General features: G+C 43.8%; 1 protein-coding gene across 1 annotated transcript in view; it reads left to right on the forward strand.

Moving 5' to 3' along the window:
• Window positions 1-4,992: 4,992 nt before the first annotated feature.
• Slc9a4 (solute carrier family 9 member A4) overlaps window positions 4,993-17,127 on the forward strand; it is a 54,206-nt gene continuing 42,071 nt past the window's right edge. Inside the window, 2 exon segments of the mRNA NM_001413317.1 lie at window positions 4,993-5,443; window positions 10,533-10,996. Coding sequence (NP_001400246.1) covers window positions 5,188-5,443; window positions 10,533-10,996 — 720 coding nt within the window. The 5' untranslated portion in view covers window positions 4,993-5,187.

The raw sequence follows: 17,127 nt of genomic DNA on the forward strand, positions 1-17,127 counted from the left end.
GTTCTGAATGTTCTGTATGAGGTTTGCTAATCTCAAGAAATTCCACAAAGCTTTATGTAGGAATGCGTCAAATAAAAGGTCAATATGAGATATTATGGCTAGAATATCTTGAGTCAGAGCTGGCCACCAGGCAACTCCTCCTGCACCTTCATATGAACTCATTGTGGGCTTTGTGAATTTTTCCTTTATAAGGTGACAGGAAAAAAAACCCAGATATCTATAGTCATAGTTCAGATAATTCTGAGCTATGTCCCTGGTCTGACAATTATTAGAGTGTGCTTTCAATAAACCATTCTCGCTTAACTGAGATAAGTGTTCATATGGTTTGTTACCTCTTTATAGTGAAGAATGGTACTCTAGTCTTTGTAAAATTAACTTTTATTCACCAGATGTAATAGATGTCTGTTCTAGTGAGCTGTGGGTCTACCCTATCTCTGATTCATTCTGTCAAATCTTTCTCTGACTCATCACTCTGTCTGCCCCTCAGTTAAAAGTCACTTTAAAACATACTTCTGTCTACAAACTGACTTTACCTCCAATGTTGGGATTAAAGGTGTGTACTAAGGGTATGTTTATATTCTAGGCAGAGGGATTAAAGATGTGCAATCCAGCTGAATCACATAAACTTATAAGGTCTTTGGATGTGATCCCTTGCCAGAGCAGCCATGTTGCTGGATTAAAATTCCTCTACAGGTCTTGGAGGATATCAGGGCTCTGTTGAGGACTTTTGAGGTAAAGCTGTTTGCTCCTGCTCAGAAGAATGGAATCTGCCTCTGTCTCTGAGTTGAGACACCATTATCTCCTCCTTTGAGAGTTAATTTTGGGCTATGCTCAGGGGCTAATAGCACTTGCCTTAAAGCCTGAAGACCTATGTAGCGCAGTAAAAGCAGAGAACAGACTCGCAAATGTGTTCTTTCCTCTCTACATGTGTGCCGTTGCAAATGCACATTAGCACCACTCCACACACAATAAATAAATAGTAAGTACATCAATAAATGTGATTCTTTCCTTTTCTTTTTTTTTTTTTTTTCGGAGCTGGGGACCAAACCCAGGGCCTTGCGCTTGCTAGGCAAGCGCTCTACCATTGAGCTAAATCCCCAACTCCAATAAATGTGATTCTTAAGTGTTAATTTATCTGGGACTGTTAGTTAACTGACTAATCACCCACCAATGGGTCAGATCTCTGGAGGACTAATTCACCTGAAGTCATGCTGAAGAGATGAGAGGAACGATTACTTTCACAAGATAGTGTACACTTCCCATTACAGAGATACTGATGGCTGAATGTGGATACGTTTCTTCTGAATTCTGGGCTTCCTCCTTCTTTCTCAGAAGAAACTCCCCAGTCCCCTCCACTTTAGCATGCAGCGGCTTGTCCACCATGTGGTTGTCTGCTGAACCTCCGTTGTTGAACGTATTATCCTAACTCCAAAGCATAGTGTCTCTTCCTCTTCTCCAACTCTTTTGTTCTGGGCAGCTGCCAAGGTTTCAGACTTAACTTCCCTGTTGTTTTTCTTTTAAACACTAATAACTTTTTTCTCAAGCTTCCTTCTGAGTCTTTCCTTAAATGCTCTTGTTAATGTGACTAAGAACCAGAAGAGAGAGCCGCAATTTTCTTGGTAACATGGGGAGATCTAGATAGAATTTCCTAAACTTCCTGGTGACTCCAATTGTTGCTAGCTCTTTTTCTATGTATTTATGCCTCTTGTATCAAGTAATTCTTCTGTCATATTTCTGAGGCAGTACATAAAGGCAGAAGGCAGAGAGAGACAAGAGTCTGACCTTAACAGATGAAGCTGTTTATTTCAAACAGGAAAGGACAGTCTTCTATGGCATGGAGGCCCAATGTAGAGAAAAAGATAGCAAAGACCCTTTGTGTGGGTATGGGGGTGTCTTGGAAATGAGAACATTGATGCAGTTGCTGCTTGTGGTCTTTCTTTTCAGGCAAGACAGATTATCTTGGGAGAAAGGCGGTCTCTGCATACAGCTCTCTCTGGGTTGAGCAAGGTCAGCTGTAATCTCATAGGAACCCTGGTTTTACAAGGGTTTTAAACCATCACCTTCTATAATACAGAATGCTTGAGGACACCTAACTAAGCTGAAGCTTTCCCAGGCCTGTGTTTATGTGTTCCTGGTGGTATCATAGTTAATCACACTAAGCATATAGGGTCAGACATGGCCTAAACATTATGAACTCCAAATAGTGCCCCAGAAATAAATAATTAAAAGATACTAGACACTAGCCATCTGAGAACCCTATCTGTAAACAGGTGTGAAGGCATTCTGAAGAGAAAATTAGTCCTCTTTCTTCAGCCACCAGCAATTGGATCCCCCAGGAAGCTTGAACTTGGGGAATAAAATGGCCAAATCCTGCTTTCAGGAAAAGGAAGCACTTGCTTCCAGGAAAGAGAATTTCATATGTCAGGGCACCATCATGGAGAGCCTAGAGTGGAAACAACTGTCAGGTGAGGCAAAGGATACCTCGATGGAGACTGCTTAGTGATGCAGCCTTTGCGCCCTCTGTTAAAACCAAACATCATGTCAGAACCTCCGAAGATGGATGTGGTGGATGGTGGAGGTGGGTCGCTGGATCTCTGTTTTTTCCCCAACATGGCCACATTGAATCCATTGCCTTTCTCTGACATCGAATCTCCTCCCCTCTCTGTTTATCTCATTGTTTATCTCATTGGTATAGTGGGGCAGGTGTCTTGAGCTTAGCTTGTCTGGCCTGCCAGGGCCCAGGAACTGGTTCTGACTACTCTGGTAGCAAGCTCTTTAAGTAGATCTAGCAGATTCTTAGTCAATTATTAATGATTTACCATTAAAAAGATTATATCATATGCAGATAGAAAGAATTTTGCTTTCTCAAACCAACTGGAGTATCCTTTATTGCTTAAGTGCCCTGGATAAAGCCTTCATGGGGGTGGTCAATAGAACAGCAAGATTGGGACAAAATGCCGACTTTTGACTAAAAAATTAGTTGTGGCCTGTTTTATATCAAGGAATCTCCCTCTTCTCCCATTTTGGTGGCTGTTTTTTCCTATTATTTATGAATTTATGTATTTATTTATTTTTATTTATTCACTTTGCATCCCACTTCCTGCCCCCTCCAAGTCACTCCCTCCCACAATCCTTTCCCCATTCCCCCCCCTCTTCCCTCTGAGTGGGTAGGGCTTCCCCTGGGTATCCCCACCCCGTGTCACACCCTGGCACTTCAAGTCTCTGCAAGGCTAGGCACTTTCTCTCCCACTGAGGTCAGCCCAACTAGTAGAACATATTCCATGAACAGGTAACAGCTTTTGGGATAGTTGGTGGATGTTTCTGCAAAATGAAAGCATGTTGGTTTGGTCTGTTTCTTTTTCTCAGTTTACTTAAATGGTCTATATGACTTTGACTTTCATCCTATCATATTAAATTATGTTGAAATTAATCCAACTTCTCTCCCTGGAGTTAATCTCACCTTGAAGATCCATGGTTGACACTCTTACCTGTCTTCTTGAGTGACTGACACTTTCATTTGTCTAAGATAGACCCTGTAGGCCCAGTGAAACTCATTACATCAAATGCTACTTAGTGGTTATTTGTAAAACTATTCCATCTCTCTGTCCCGGCTGTTGGTGTGCTGTATACTTTCCCAAGCTGTTACTTTCTACCTTCTGTCTTAAAGAATTTCCATTTGTAAATGGAATCAGAAGGTGGTTGTGACAAGAGAGGGTGCTCACACAGTAAGGTTCGAAGTGATACTGTGGCCTCAAGCACAGCTCCTTTGCTGTTTTAACACCCTTGCTTCGGTTGTCTTTAGAAAAATACACATTAAATCTGTAGGCAATTTCAGCCTTTTGAAGTTTTCCTCCTCCTCCTCCTCCTCCTCCTCCTCCTCCTCCTCCTCCTCCTCCTCCTCCTCCCCTCCTTCTTTCCTTCTTCCTCTTCTTCCTCTTCCTCTACTCTTCCTCTCCTCTTCCTCTATCCTCCTTCCCCTCCCCCTCCGCCCTCCTCACCTCCTCCCTCTCCTCCTCTCCTCCTCTCCCTCCTCCTCCTTTTCTTTTTCTTTTCGATTTTATTTACTGTTCTATCTGCTCCATGGGGTGAATGCAACTATGTACCTGCAGATGAAGAACCTTTGACAAAAACCCACTCTCGACCTCATAGACAGTCCTTGTAGATACACACTTCTTTTGTACAGCTGGACCGCAGTGACAAAATGGTTAACTCTTGGGTTTGAGTATCTGAGAACATTTGAACAACTGGGTTTTCAGACACATTCATGAAGCTTCTCATTTTGGTTTCTTCCCTTTGCAGAAATTCTCTGTGGAACTTATAGACAGCGGGAGCCTTGTTCCTTCCATAATTTATTGACAGAGAAATCAAGTGTTCATTATCCTCCTTGCTTTGCCGCTTCCTCCTCCCTTGTCTGCGAAGACAGTCTTACGGGTCTTCCAGGACAGTCCTATTTCGTCATGGCCTGGTGCAATTCTTAACAGCTCTTCATTCCCCCAAAGTACTTTGGTTTGAGTGTGGTTGCAAAGTCAGCTACTTGTCCTTATCGACTCTCAAAGGCTGATATGTTGCAGGTGTCCACTAGGTGTCAGTAGTGTAGCCTGCTAAGAACCTTTTGAGGCAGCATTTCATTACAGAAGTCAAATCAGAGCAAATAATTAAAGTGCAGTTCAAAAGGGCTACCTGCAGCTTTGACCGGTTCAAAACAGGTGAGACAGAATCGGGAGATGAGGAGGCTCAGGTACAGGGCAGGCGGCTCCTTCCTGGGATCCAACAGGGCATAAAGGATTCCTTTCCTTATTAAAGGACTTCGGTGTTTCACGGAATGAGTGCTCTTCCCAATCTACACTCACAAGATGAAACCAGTGTTCAGTGAATGAGGAAAACAGCTTCGTATGAGGAGGGATTTCTCTTCGTAGATTCTCTTCAATTCACAATCGGATGAAGGTCCTACAGGTAGATCCGGCGGGAAGCCCACATCTGAGGCCAGAGCTAAGCTGCCTGAACACAGCAGGTTTTTAAGAAGATTTGAAAGGCTGCACCTGCACTCATCGCACTGGACCTCTTTGGCAATGACTTCTGGATTGCAAATAAACTACCCCTCGGTTGGGTAATGCAGCTGGAAACTCACCTTGCCGCAGAGGCGTGGCTCACATCAGGACCCAGGTGCATAGCGAGAGACGCACAGCCATGGGTCCTGCAATGTTGAGAGCTTTTAGTTCGTGGAAATGGTTGCTATTGCTGATGGTCCTTACATGTTTGGAAGCATCATCTTATGTTAATGAGTCCTCCAGTCCCACTGGCCAGCAGACACCCGATGCTCGGTTCGCTGCTTCCAGCTCAGACCCCGATGAAAGGATATCTGTTTTTGAATTGGATTATGACTATGTTCAAATCCCTTATGAAGTCACCCTCTGGATACTCCTCGCATCTCTTGCTAAGATAGGTAAGTCCTCAAGCACATGCTTAGGTTTCTTACCTGAGTTGTCATGTATGAAAGTCTCTCACATGACGGACAGCAATGAGTTAAGTAGACAGTAACTGTTACTTGTAGTGCACTAAGATTACATTCCCTGACATCAAGTGAAACTGTGGCTGTTTAATGCTTCAGGATTGTGTTTAAAATTTAAATGCATCCATCCGGGTCCTGAGTTGTTTTGATTTCATATTTCAAGAAGATAACCCCGTGCTTTCTCTGTCATGTAGAAAAATCATATGCTCTATGTTTAAAATAATATAAAATGTAAAGTGTACAGAGTTCAGGAAATGCTGGAGACTGCATAGAATTTCCTTTGTAACAGTCTTCATTCATTCCCAGCCACAGAACTGTAATTTTTTTAATGGCTCTAATTATTTATTCTTTATAAGAGGGATCTTGCTTCTTGTTAATGACAGGAAGCAAGGGGGGAAATGAGCACAGGCAACTCTTACACCCAGCAATGACTTGTGGGGCCTACTGAGTCAGTATGCTTGTGATGTATGGCTTTCCTCCTGCCTCAAATGGAGCTGCTGCCCACCTCGGCCTTCTTCAGTAGACCAAAGTGAGCTCAAGTGAGTGGATTGGGTTCTAGTCAGCTACTCTTCGCCTGGAAGCCCCAGAAGTGGCCCACATTTTACGACTAATATTCTAGCCCTTGTCTCCTTAAAACATATTATTTCAAAGTAGAAAATGTATACAAGGCTGTCAGTTACTGCACATAATATTGTCTTTGCCTCCTCTATGATAAACTGTAGATCACTTGGGCACACAGATTGCCTGACTGATGTAAAAATCTTTCAAACATTCTTATTTTCATACACACACATATGACAGATATGAAGTGCAGATTGAGCCATGCATAGTATAATGTTTAAAGCCACATGTCTACCCGTGTAACTCCTTCCTTCCTGGGCCCATGGGTATATTCAGGTGTCTCTTTAAAGCAGTTATGTATTTTAAGCTACTAAAGTATATTACAATGGTAAGCTGGGAGACATCTATTGCAGTTTGCTAAATGGTTAGCTTACACAGATAGTATAGAACAAAAACAATTAAAGTCACTTCTGACTTTGTGAGTTATTTTTCTTCTTGGAATATTATGGGAACTGTGCCTGGAGCCATTTGGAAGAACGACATTGAAATGAAATCTCCCACTTCTGGGGACATTATTTCTTCGAGTTTCCCTTCAAAGCACTGGAATTACCCGAGTCACTGCCTCTACGACTCTGCTGCCCTTCATGAAAGTGGGCAGAGGTTTCGAAGTGTAAAATGCAGTAAGTCCTCCTTACTGCAGTGTGATGAACACATGGCCTGTTCCTGCCACGTCTCCACAGGTCTTGAGGCAGTTAGATCCTGGATCCATTTCGGGATCCCTGGTTCAAGGAAACAAGGCCAGAATGGTGAAAGCACGGGCCAGACAAAACACACTGCGGGCTCTTCTACTCCATGGCATAATTTAGATGTTAGTTTTGATTAAAATAAACACCAATTCAAAGATGAAAATAAGTCTGGCGGGGAAGAATAAAGAAGGCCAAGGAAGTTGTGATTAGAAAACGGAGGATCCAGGGCTTTAGGAGGCCTTGAGCTGGTTGACACCAGTGAAGTCTCGCCAACAGTGACATCCTTTGATGATAATCATACTCGACTGCATCAACCTGCCTATGTACAGTAGATAAGTTCACAAGGGTGCTGAGGGAGGCCCGTATCTTTTTTTTATATGGCTAAATGTAAAGTTCTCTAAGGAGACATTCCACTGTTTTCCCCCTAGTCTACGGAAAGAAATCTACCTTAATTAATTTGGGAGTCAAGTTCTTCACTCTATGGGACAAAACCATCTTCCAACCTCTACTTAATAATTTCCCCAGCCACTGTTTGCTAAAGCCAGGTGGATCATCTCTCAGTGAGGGAGAGAAGAGTCTGCCAGGACCGTTCCCACCCCAAGCGCCCCTCTCTACCATGCTTCTCATTCTATTACCTGATTCTGTGAGTCTTAGCATTTCCCAAGGCACCCAGATAATGTCCATACGGAAGCATCTCTGATGACCAGTTAGTTCATGCATCCAGTTGTGCACTCTTACAGCCAGCTGTCACACAGACAGAGCTGTGGATATTTGATGAGCAGTGTAATGACATAAATCGTCTACTTAAGTTTGGGGGGATTTATAGACTAGTGCAGGTGAGCAGTGTACAAACATTGTAGATTAGGATCATTGTTACTGAATAAACATTGTAGAGATAAATTGTCCTGGTAATTATGAGGAGGACACTGAGTCCTCTGGTGGGGAATGGGAAAGGCTTAGCATCATGTTCTGAGTGGGACATAAAGCCAAATGAGGACAATTCAAGCAGGAAAAGCAGAGGAATAAGACAGGGAAAGGGAACCTAACTACAAAGGGTTTTGATTGGCAGTATTGAAGGATGGACACACTCCTGGCAGGAGCACCAAAGTGCCATGTTGCTATGGGAGCCCTATGATGAACCATTGAGTTTGTGTCTTTCTATTTGTAGTGTGTTTCAGCTCTGTCTAAGCTGGAGTTTCTGTTGCTGCAATGAAACACCATGACCAAAGAGCAAGTTGAAGAAAAAAGGGTTTCTTTGACTTTCACTTCCATATTGTTGTTCATTATTGAAGGAAGTCAGGACAGGAACTCAAACAGGGCAGGAACCTGGAGGCAGGAGCTGATGCAGACGGTGGAGGGGTGCTGCTTACTGGCTTGCTCTTCATGGCTTGCTCAGCCTGCTTTCTTATAGAACCCAGGACCACCAGCTCAGGAATGGTTCCACCCACAATAGACTGAGCACACCCTTCTACCACCAATTGATTAATAATTGAGAATATGCCTTACAGTTGCATCCCGAGGAGGCATTTCCTCAACTGAGGCTCCTTCCTCTCTGATGACTTTTACTTGTGTCAAGTTGACACACCAAGCCAGCCAGTACAACGTCATAGGTCAAACTATTTCAATCTTCTCGATTGTTTATGTCTCACTGTTAAAACTTTGCCAAGAGTAGAAACTGCAGCATATTCTACGTCTTTGGCTTTCCACCTCATTAAATCCAACAGCATGCTGGTCTTTACAATAGAATGCTCAATAAACACCTTCAGTTTAATCCATGGAGTGCTTTGAGTGTCTTCTGAATCTTAGGGGGAGCTAAGAATGAAATACACAGGATTGGAAAGCCTAGCTCCTTAAACCATGGCTCAGAACCTCACCCTGTGCTTGCACAGTGGGATGTGGCGAGTTGTGGAGAATGCAGCAATAACAATAAAAAATGTTTTCTGAAAAGGTAACAAAATCAAGTTGTTTCTCTCTGCCCTTGAGCATGCTTCATCAGAGACCTCCCTGTAGCTTTGGTTGCGAGCACACAGCAGGGACAGAACTATTTGCACAGTGAATACTGCCTGAATGCTTGGCTCTTACTCAAGAGAATGCTCTACTCTTTGAACCACGGTGTCCTGCCTTACAACAAGATTTCTCATCTTATCGAAGTGCAATGGTTTAGTATAGAAAAGAGAGACGGGTGCTATTTCCCTACTGCCATTCCTTAACATGTCAAATTCCTGTCTTTGGATTGCATTGTGTTGGGATGCTTGGCTCTAAAACCGCTGTTTGAGTTGCTCACATGAATTCTACATGTAAAGTAAAATTTATATGCATTTTGGTTTGGGATTAAGGGAGAATTTATGATGATTTCTGAAATACCCTTAAGCATATTTCTGCCACTTGGTACTCTGTATTTTGCAAAGTGATATCAGAATTGATGATTATCAATCTAAGTTTTCATTTTACTTATTTCCTACAAGCATACAATGCATTTTAAACATATTTACCTCCCTACTCACCTCTTCCAACTCTTCCCAGATATCCCCAAAGCTCCAAAGACTACTTCCCAACTAACTCTCTCTCTCTCTCTCTCTCTCTCTCCATGGAATTCAACTAAGTCCATAGGACTGTGGCCACCTCCTAGTACATGGTCAATCCACTGGGGACTCCTAAAGAAAATTGACTCTTTCTCCTAGCGTCCATCAGTTCTTGATAGCTCACGCTTAGGAGTGGCTCTGGTTTGTGTCTCTCACCCACACTAGGATGTCAATTGGCTTGATCTCTTGCATGTCTTGTGCCAGCAAGCATAGCTCCCATGACATTATAGGTGCAGTGTTCTTGTCAGTAAATGTGTTTTCTGTCTACCAGTCGCACATCCTCAGACACTAATAGATGGATAGGTTTTGGAGGATGTTTTAGATCCAAACCATAGCGGGAGTTAAAGAATGATCTGCAATTCATAGCACAAGAAATATGAGGACTTCAGAAAAAGACCTGGCTATAGAAACGGAGAGGAAGGGATGGACTTCAGGGACAGATCATGAGAAGAGTGACTGAGGAAACCTGAGTTGATTACATAATTAGCAAAAGTGACAAGGGTGTTTTAGGAGAATAGGACCCTATTTCTTTCTTCAGTGGGACCAATTGGCAACATTATTAATTAAGTAGGGAAGACAAATAAAGATGCTTTATTTCTGTGACATACAATAAGTGAGACTGCCTGAGCTGTGCACTGGGCTTTTCATGGTGCACACACTTTTACCCACTTTTTCCTTATGTGTCTCTGGGACCCCCCCACCCCTATCTCAGGAAGCAGGAAGCAGGAAGTAGGGAAGAAGTGGGCTCACAGGCTGTGACTGTTGCTAGTGATGTTAACACGTTCTTATCTGAAACCCCCAAGTTCCTGCAGTAGAGGGGATGCATAGCTCTTGTCCACCATTCCACATTTCCGGTTTTTTTAAAAGACCAGTGGTTCTCAACCTGTGGGTCGCTGCCTCCTGAAGAACCTCAATAACATTGTGATTTTAATGGATTTTAATATTCCCATCACAACGCCTAACAGTAGCTAAATTACAGTTATGGAGCAACACTGAAAATAATGTTATGATTGGGGTCGCCACCACGTGAGGAACTGCATTAAAGGGTAGCATTAGGAAGGGTGGGCTAGACCAATCGGGCTAGACCCAGCCCTGTTCATTGGCAGATTATGGTCCCACCCTCTGTGTTCCCAGGTTTTCATCTTTACCATAGGTTGCCGCACCTCATGCCAGAGAGCTGCCTCCTCATCATCGTGGGAGCCTTGGTGGGCAGCATCATTTTTGGCACCCACCACAAATCGCCTCCGGTCATGGATTCAAGCATTTATTTCCTCTACCTCCTCCCACCCATCGTGTTGGAGAGCGGCTACTTCATGCCCACCAGGCCCTTCTTTGAGAACATTGGCTCCATCCTGTGGTGGGCAGGCCTGGGGGCCCTGATCAATGCTTTTGGCATTGGGCTCTCTCTCTACTTCATTTGTCAGATCAAGGCGTTTGGCCTTGGTGACATCAACCTGCTACAGAATCTGCTATTTGGCAGCCTGATCTCGGCAGTGGACCCCGTGGCTGTGCTGGCTGTTTTCGAGGAGGCGCGCGTGAATGAGCAGCTTTACATGATGATCTTCGGGGAGGCCCTGCTCAATGATGGAATCAGCGTGGTGAGTCGTCCAGGTCATGTTTGCGGATGGGGTGGATCTGGGGTGGGATTCGACCAGTGCCATAGAGACCAGGATTGCCTTGGATCTCCTTGTATGGTTGTGGCCCAAATTCTGGTAACATTCTGAAGGATTCACCCTATGTATCTAACTGTTCGTTAGTTGCTTTATGGAGAGAAAAGGAGTAAAAGATACATAATTCAATTTACGTTCCAATTCAAGAACATGTTTGTATTTAGCATGGAGAAACTATTATTTATAACCATTCTGAGTATCCCTGTTGGCCAATGCAGTACTTTTGTTTCTAATAAATGAATATATATGCACACACACATGCACACTTACAGGCACATACATACATACATACTTACACACACACACACACACACACACACACACACACACACACTCACCCGAAGCTCTAGATGAAGTTGAAAAATTCCACTGGTCATTGAGACATGACAGAGGAATTATGTGGTGCTACGGAAAAATGGAAATAAGGGCTCTCTGCTCAGGAATTCTCTAGAGAATCTGAAGAGGAGGAACAGGCTAGAAAGAGCAAGATGTGGCACCAAGACCCAGGAAATGCCCATACCTGGACCCATATTCTAGACAAGTTAAGTTCATTGATCAAATTCACTTAAAATGACAGTATTTATCAGTGGTTGGCTCAGAAGGCATTTATACGTACTTTGATGGCATTTCACTTTTAAAACTTAGATTCCTGCACATAAGCAACATTGGAATTCTTTTCAGTGTAAAAGAGTTGAATAGTATAAAATTATGAGGCAGAAACAGAAAGCTTCCACTTTAGCCTGTTTGCCCTTTTCCCTTCCAGGCTTCATAGCATGCACATACATACCTTCATAGCTGTATAGCTGCATAACTACATAGCTGCCTAGCTACATAGCTGCATAGTTGCATAGCTGCATAGCTGTATAACTACATAGCTGCATGGCTGCATAGTTGCATAGCTACACAACTACACAGTTGCACAGCTGCACAGCTGCATAACTACATAGCTGCATAGCTGCATAACTACATAACTGCATAGATGCATAACTACATAACTGCATAGATGCATAGCTAAATAGCTGCATAACTACATAGATGCATGGTTGCATAGCTGCATAACTATATAGCTGCATAGCTACATAGCTGCATAACTACATAGCTGCATGGTTGCATAGCTGCATAGCTACATAGCTGCATAGTTGCATAGCTACATAACTACATAGCTGCATAGCTGCATAACTACATAGCTGCATAGTTGCATAGCTGTTGTATAGATTTAAAACTTGATACATGCAACTATTTTAATCACTTCCTATTGACCATATTGGTAATGAGAAGTTAACATTCTAGAGTTGTGGAAATGGGCAAAGATATGATACTTGCATCACAGTTTCTTTTCTATTGTCACGTAATAAAATAAAGTGTTGGGCTTGTGGTTTCACAGGGTTAGAGTACATGAAGGCAGAGCAAAGGAAGTTGAGAGGTCACATCTTGTTCCTCAAGTAGGAAAGAGAGAATGTGCTGGGAATGGCACAAGTCTTTTTGAGATCCCAAAGTCCACCCCCAGTGACAAAGTTCCTCAGACAAGGCCACACCTCTTAATCCTTACCAAACTGGTCCACCATCCAGAGAACAAGTATTCAAACACATGACCCTACGGGGGCCATTTTCATCCAAACCACTACAGTGGTACAGACGGGTACAAAGCCAGGTCATCAGAAAGCATACACATAGTCCAGGGGATTGGGACATCAAATAACATCCAAACCACTTAGACTGCCCTAGGGAAAACACACAATGGCAGAGGTTAAAGGGGCAGACATAAGTTTGGGGAAATAAAGAGAGCAAGCAGAAGGCTGGAGTCACTCTGGTCCTCAGAGAAGATGTGTATGAACTGTGTGGAGAGTTTACAGACTAGCACGGATATACAGGAGCCCCTCCTGCCATGCTTGCCCAGGGTAGCAATCTGGCTGGGGCTGTTAAAGGTGGAACAGCAGAAATAAGGGGAATTTGCAGCTAGGCTGGGCACTTTTGGATTTTTTTTCCAAGTGCCAAGGTAACACATGACATTGAACTTGGTGACCTCAGCCACCAAGTTTTTCCAGAAAGACTTTATCAGCTTCTGCTACTACAGACAGGCTTGACTTCTCTAATTTACCTGGAACGCACGGCCTCTTTATCAGGAGCACAATCACACAGTGTGCAGAAATTCTCGCTGAGAAGTCATCTGTGTTTATTACCAAAGCAAGTTCTTGCCTGCTGCTGCTGAGAGAGGGTCAGATCTCACCTCGAGGTTCCTTTAGCTGTCTTGTCCAGAGCCAACCCCGGGTTGTTGATTCCATCACCGGTGACATTTGCTTGACTTTCTCAAGGCTAAAATTGCTTCCATATAGATGTTTCTAAAGGATGATCGTTTTAAAATAAGATTATAATTTCTGAGTGACTGTAGTGTCTGCTGTTGTGACCTCTGCTGGGCAACACTGCTGTTGTATTGGCTCTGGTGAGGTTGCCCACATGGTCATCTTTGGTCTCCTACTGCACAGTGAGTATTAAGTGTGTGTTGGAGCGCCTCTGGGTCCCTAAGTGAAACCAGAGAAGCCCAGGGCCAGATTTAGAAAGCAACTGAAAGCAACTGGTACTTTCCATCGTCCAATGGTATTTTGAGCCGAGGGCTTTGAGCTCACCCTTTCATTGAGCAAAAGGCCTTCCCAAGGGCAGCAGTCACAGTCACCCAGCAGTCTGAGTCACCTAGGCCTGTGATTTAGGTCTCCATGTGATGTCAGTACAGATCTTACTTCCAGAACAATTGGATTTATTCATGAATCTGATTCACCAGGAATCAACTGTGTCAGGATTTCAGCTTGTGGTTTTTATTTCCTTTTGCTGAATTTTCAGGTTATAGCGTTGCTAACTAGGACATACCTTCCACATCTGACAAACAGAACAGAGGCACAAGCCGTGTAGGTCTGCACACCCAGGACTGCTGTGTACACTGGAAATGGTGCTGGGGACTCGTGGAGATTTACTATGAAGGTGGATTTCAAGAGAGAAAGAGGTGGAGGGAGGGAGGGAGGGAGGGAGGGAGGGAGGGAGGGAGAGAGGGAGAGAGAGAGAGAGAGAGAGAGAGAGAGAGAGAGAGAGAGAGAGAAATTCTTATTACTGAGTTATTCAACAAGAATCATTTTATCAGGATGTAGACACTAAGGTGTGATAGTGCATGACTTGAATATCAACAACTTTCTCTTAAAAAGTAATATATATATATATAATTTTATTATTATTCTTTCATCTTTTTTGACAGTCCAGTTGTTATCTCCCTCCAGGTTCATGCTCAGGCAGTTTCTCATCCCATTCCTCCTCCCATGTCTCCAAGAGGATATCCCTACCCCTCACCCCCAAAAGATCCCCCCACTCCCTGGGTACTCAAGTCTCTCAAGGGTTAGGTGCTTCTTCTCTGACTGAGGCCAGACCAGGCAGTCAGTCCTCTGCTGTCTATGTGTTGGGAGCCTCATATGTGCTGATGTATGCTGCCTGGTTGGTGGCTCTATGTCTGAGAGATCTTGGGGGTGTAGGCTTGTCGAGACTGCCAGTATTCCAATGGGGTTGCCTTCCTCCTCAGCTTCTTCCAGTTTTTCCCTAATTCAACCACAGGAGTCCCTGGCTCTGTCCATGGGTTGGTTGGGTCTGCATCTGACCCTTTCGGCTGCTCTTTGGCATTGCTAAAAACAATACCCCAAGATCTCCAGTGCAGTGTCATGGTTAAGATCTCAGAAGAAGCAGAGACAGAATTAGTCCAGGACCCATAGTGGCTGACTTTACACTTGCTACTTTATCAAATCCGTGGAGCTTATCATGAAACATGAAAAGATACTGTCCATTCGAAGATGAAGAGAGTCAGGCGTGAGAGTTTAGAACACCCCAGGTTACAGGGCAGACCTGGGTGCTCAGCTCTGTGCTTGGCTCTGTGTCTTCAGTTCGCTTTCCATTTTCTTTCTGCCAATTGAAATTTCAATTCTAAGCTGCAGGTGAAAGAAAAATTTCATCAAGGTCAGTGACGCAGCTGTCCTTTCCCTTGTATCAAAATGGCTGACTTAGTGATTGCCACACGAGGCTTTAGGCAAGCCTGTTCACTCATGTCTCTTTTTGCTGTAGAATTGGAGTAAGGACATTCTTAAGCTCACAGGGTCTGGAGAAATCGTAATCAGCCTTTAGTACAGTAAGTCCCTGGCCTGGAAAGGGTGTTGAATAGCTCCTGTCTGCAGCTTTCCCATCAGCTCATGGGCACTCTGGATCACCATGGCTAGGCACCGTATTTTAAATATGGACTCACCATATTGGCTGTAGGGCAATGTCTTCCTAGCTCTATCAATCTCTATTGCCGTACCTCAGCTTGCCCGATAAGCGACAGGTAATTGTATTCCTATTCCTATCCATGCCACCTCTCCTCCTCATCTCTTATTTATTCTGCCTCATCTGGAAGGCTAAATGCCAGAGGACAGGGCTGAGCCTAGAACCCAGGCAACCTTCCTTTGCTTTCTGTGCCCCACCTTATCACATTGCTTCTCCCACTCTGACCCTCCCTCCTTCCTCTGTCTTTTCCCTTGGTTCCCACCCCACTTCTCGAGGCACATCTCTAGGGCTTCTTGCCGCAAGTTTGCCACCCTATAGGTGGCAAAGGAGATGAGCTATATTTCTAAGCTTTGGTTTGAGTCAATCTCACTGATGAATGGGTTATCAACTTTTCCCACTTATGCCTCATGGAACATCATGGAGTGAGGAATTCCTATCCTGTCTTGCCTTATGAAGTAATAGTATATAGTAGTTTGTGGTAGAGTGCCCTTAGGTCCAACTCTTGAGGCCCCTAGTCCAATTCTTTTTTTTTTTTTTTTTTTTTTTTTGGAGCTGGGGACCGAACCCAGGGCCTTGTGCTTGCTAGGCAAGCGCTCTACCAGGTCCTATTCTTTTTTAAGACAAGCACTAAGTTGACTTAGCAGACCTCTATGTAGACACATTTCTTGGTTGTCATTTATGAAATGAAGATAAATTCCCAGCAAGACTGAGCCTGTATTAATTGAGTATAATCTAGTTTTGTGTGGTATAATATCCAGAAGACAGAGTGGCCATCTCCTTACTTTCTTGGAGAAGTCAGGCATTTCCTTCAGCTGAGGGCACCAATGGAAGTCTGTGGTAAAAACCTTTGGCTTCTCTTTCCCTCTGTGATTGCATCCTCTCTGTATACACAATCTTGTTTCTAGCACATCATCCTAAGTTTCCCACCCCCCATCTAGAGTTCATTGCCTCTCTTTTTCCTTGTCTGTCTCATATGTCTTCCTTTACTGAAGGGATTCCTGGAAGCCTTCTTGGTTTCTATTCCAGATTCCTTTTGGCATCTACACCACAGACCATCATTTGCTCTGAGCAATCAAAGGGTCCCCAAGGGTTCACCCCTTCATCATTACCATGTGGAAAAAGACACCGACAATGGATGCAGGCCTTCAGGGGCTGATGCAGTGTGCTATGGTCGTGTTTCTAAATATTGAGCGGTAGCATGGAGCCACTTCCTCAGTCAGCCCCCTGTTCTTGAGAGGAAATTATGTTCTGCTGTGCACTGGGATGCTGAGCTGGGGTGAGGGCTAGAAGAACTGAATTCTGTGAACCTTTGTCATGATCCTTCCAGCTTATGGTGAGTTTATGGAGGTGTGTTTCACCAGTTCTTACAAGAAACCATATGAGGGTTGGTGTATGAGGGGATATAAACCTATAAAGTGATGGTTCATGAGCAAAGATCTCAAGATAGTTTCCTTATATATGAGATGGGATGGACTTACCCAATCTGAGAGGATATTTGTGAGGTCACAAAAATGGACTTGTGGATATCTGGCACATGGTAGGTGATGGTCAAATATCTCTTCACCCTCATAATCCAGAGGAAGATCCGTACAAGAAATATAACCTTCTTGGTGTGTCCAAGGCCCAAGTCCTTCCCAGATCACTGGAGGCAAGGAAGGAGTCAGACTCACCTACAGGGTCCCAGCATTTGCAAATGTGCTGTCAGCCAAACAATTAGAGGTTTATCTGGTAAGCTTGCCCTCTCACAAGACATGGGACTGGTGTGTATG

Source organism: Rattus norvegicus, chromosome 9 (genome assembly GCF_021556685.1).
Source record: "Rattus norvegicus strain SHRSP/BbbUtx chromosome 9, alternate assembly SHRSP_T2T, whole genome shotgun sequence".
Taxonomy (NCBI): Eukaryota; Metazoa; Chordata; class Mammalia; order Rodentia; family Muridae; genus Rattus; species Rattus norvegicus.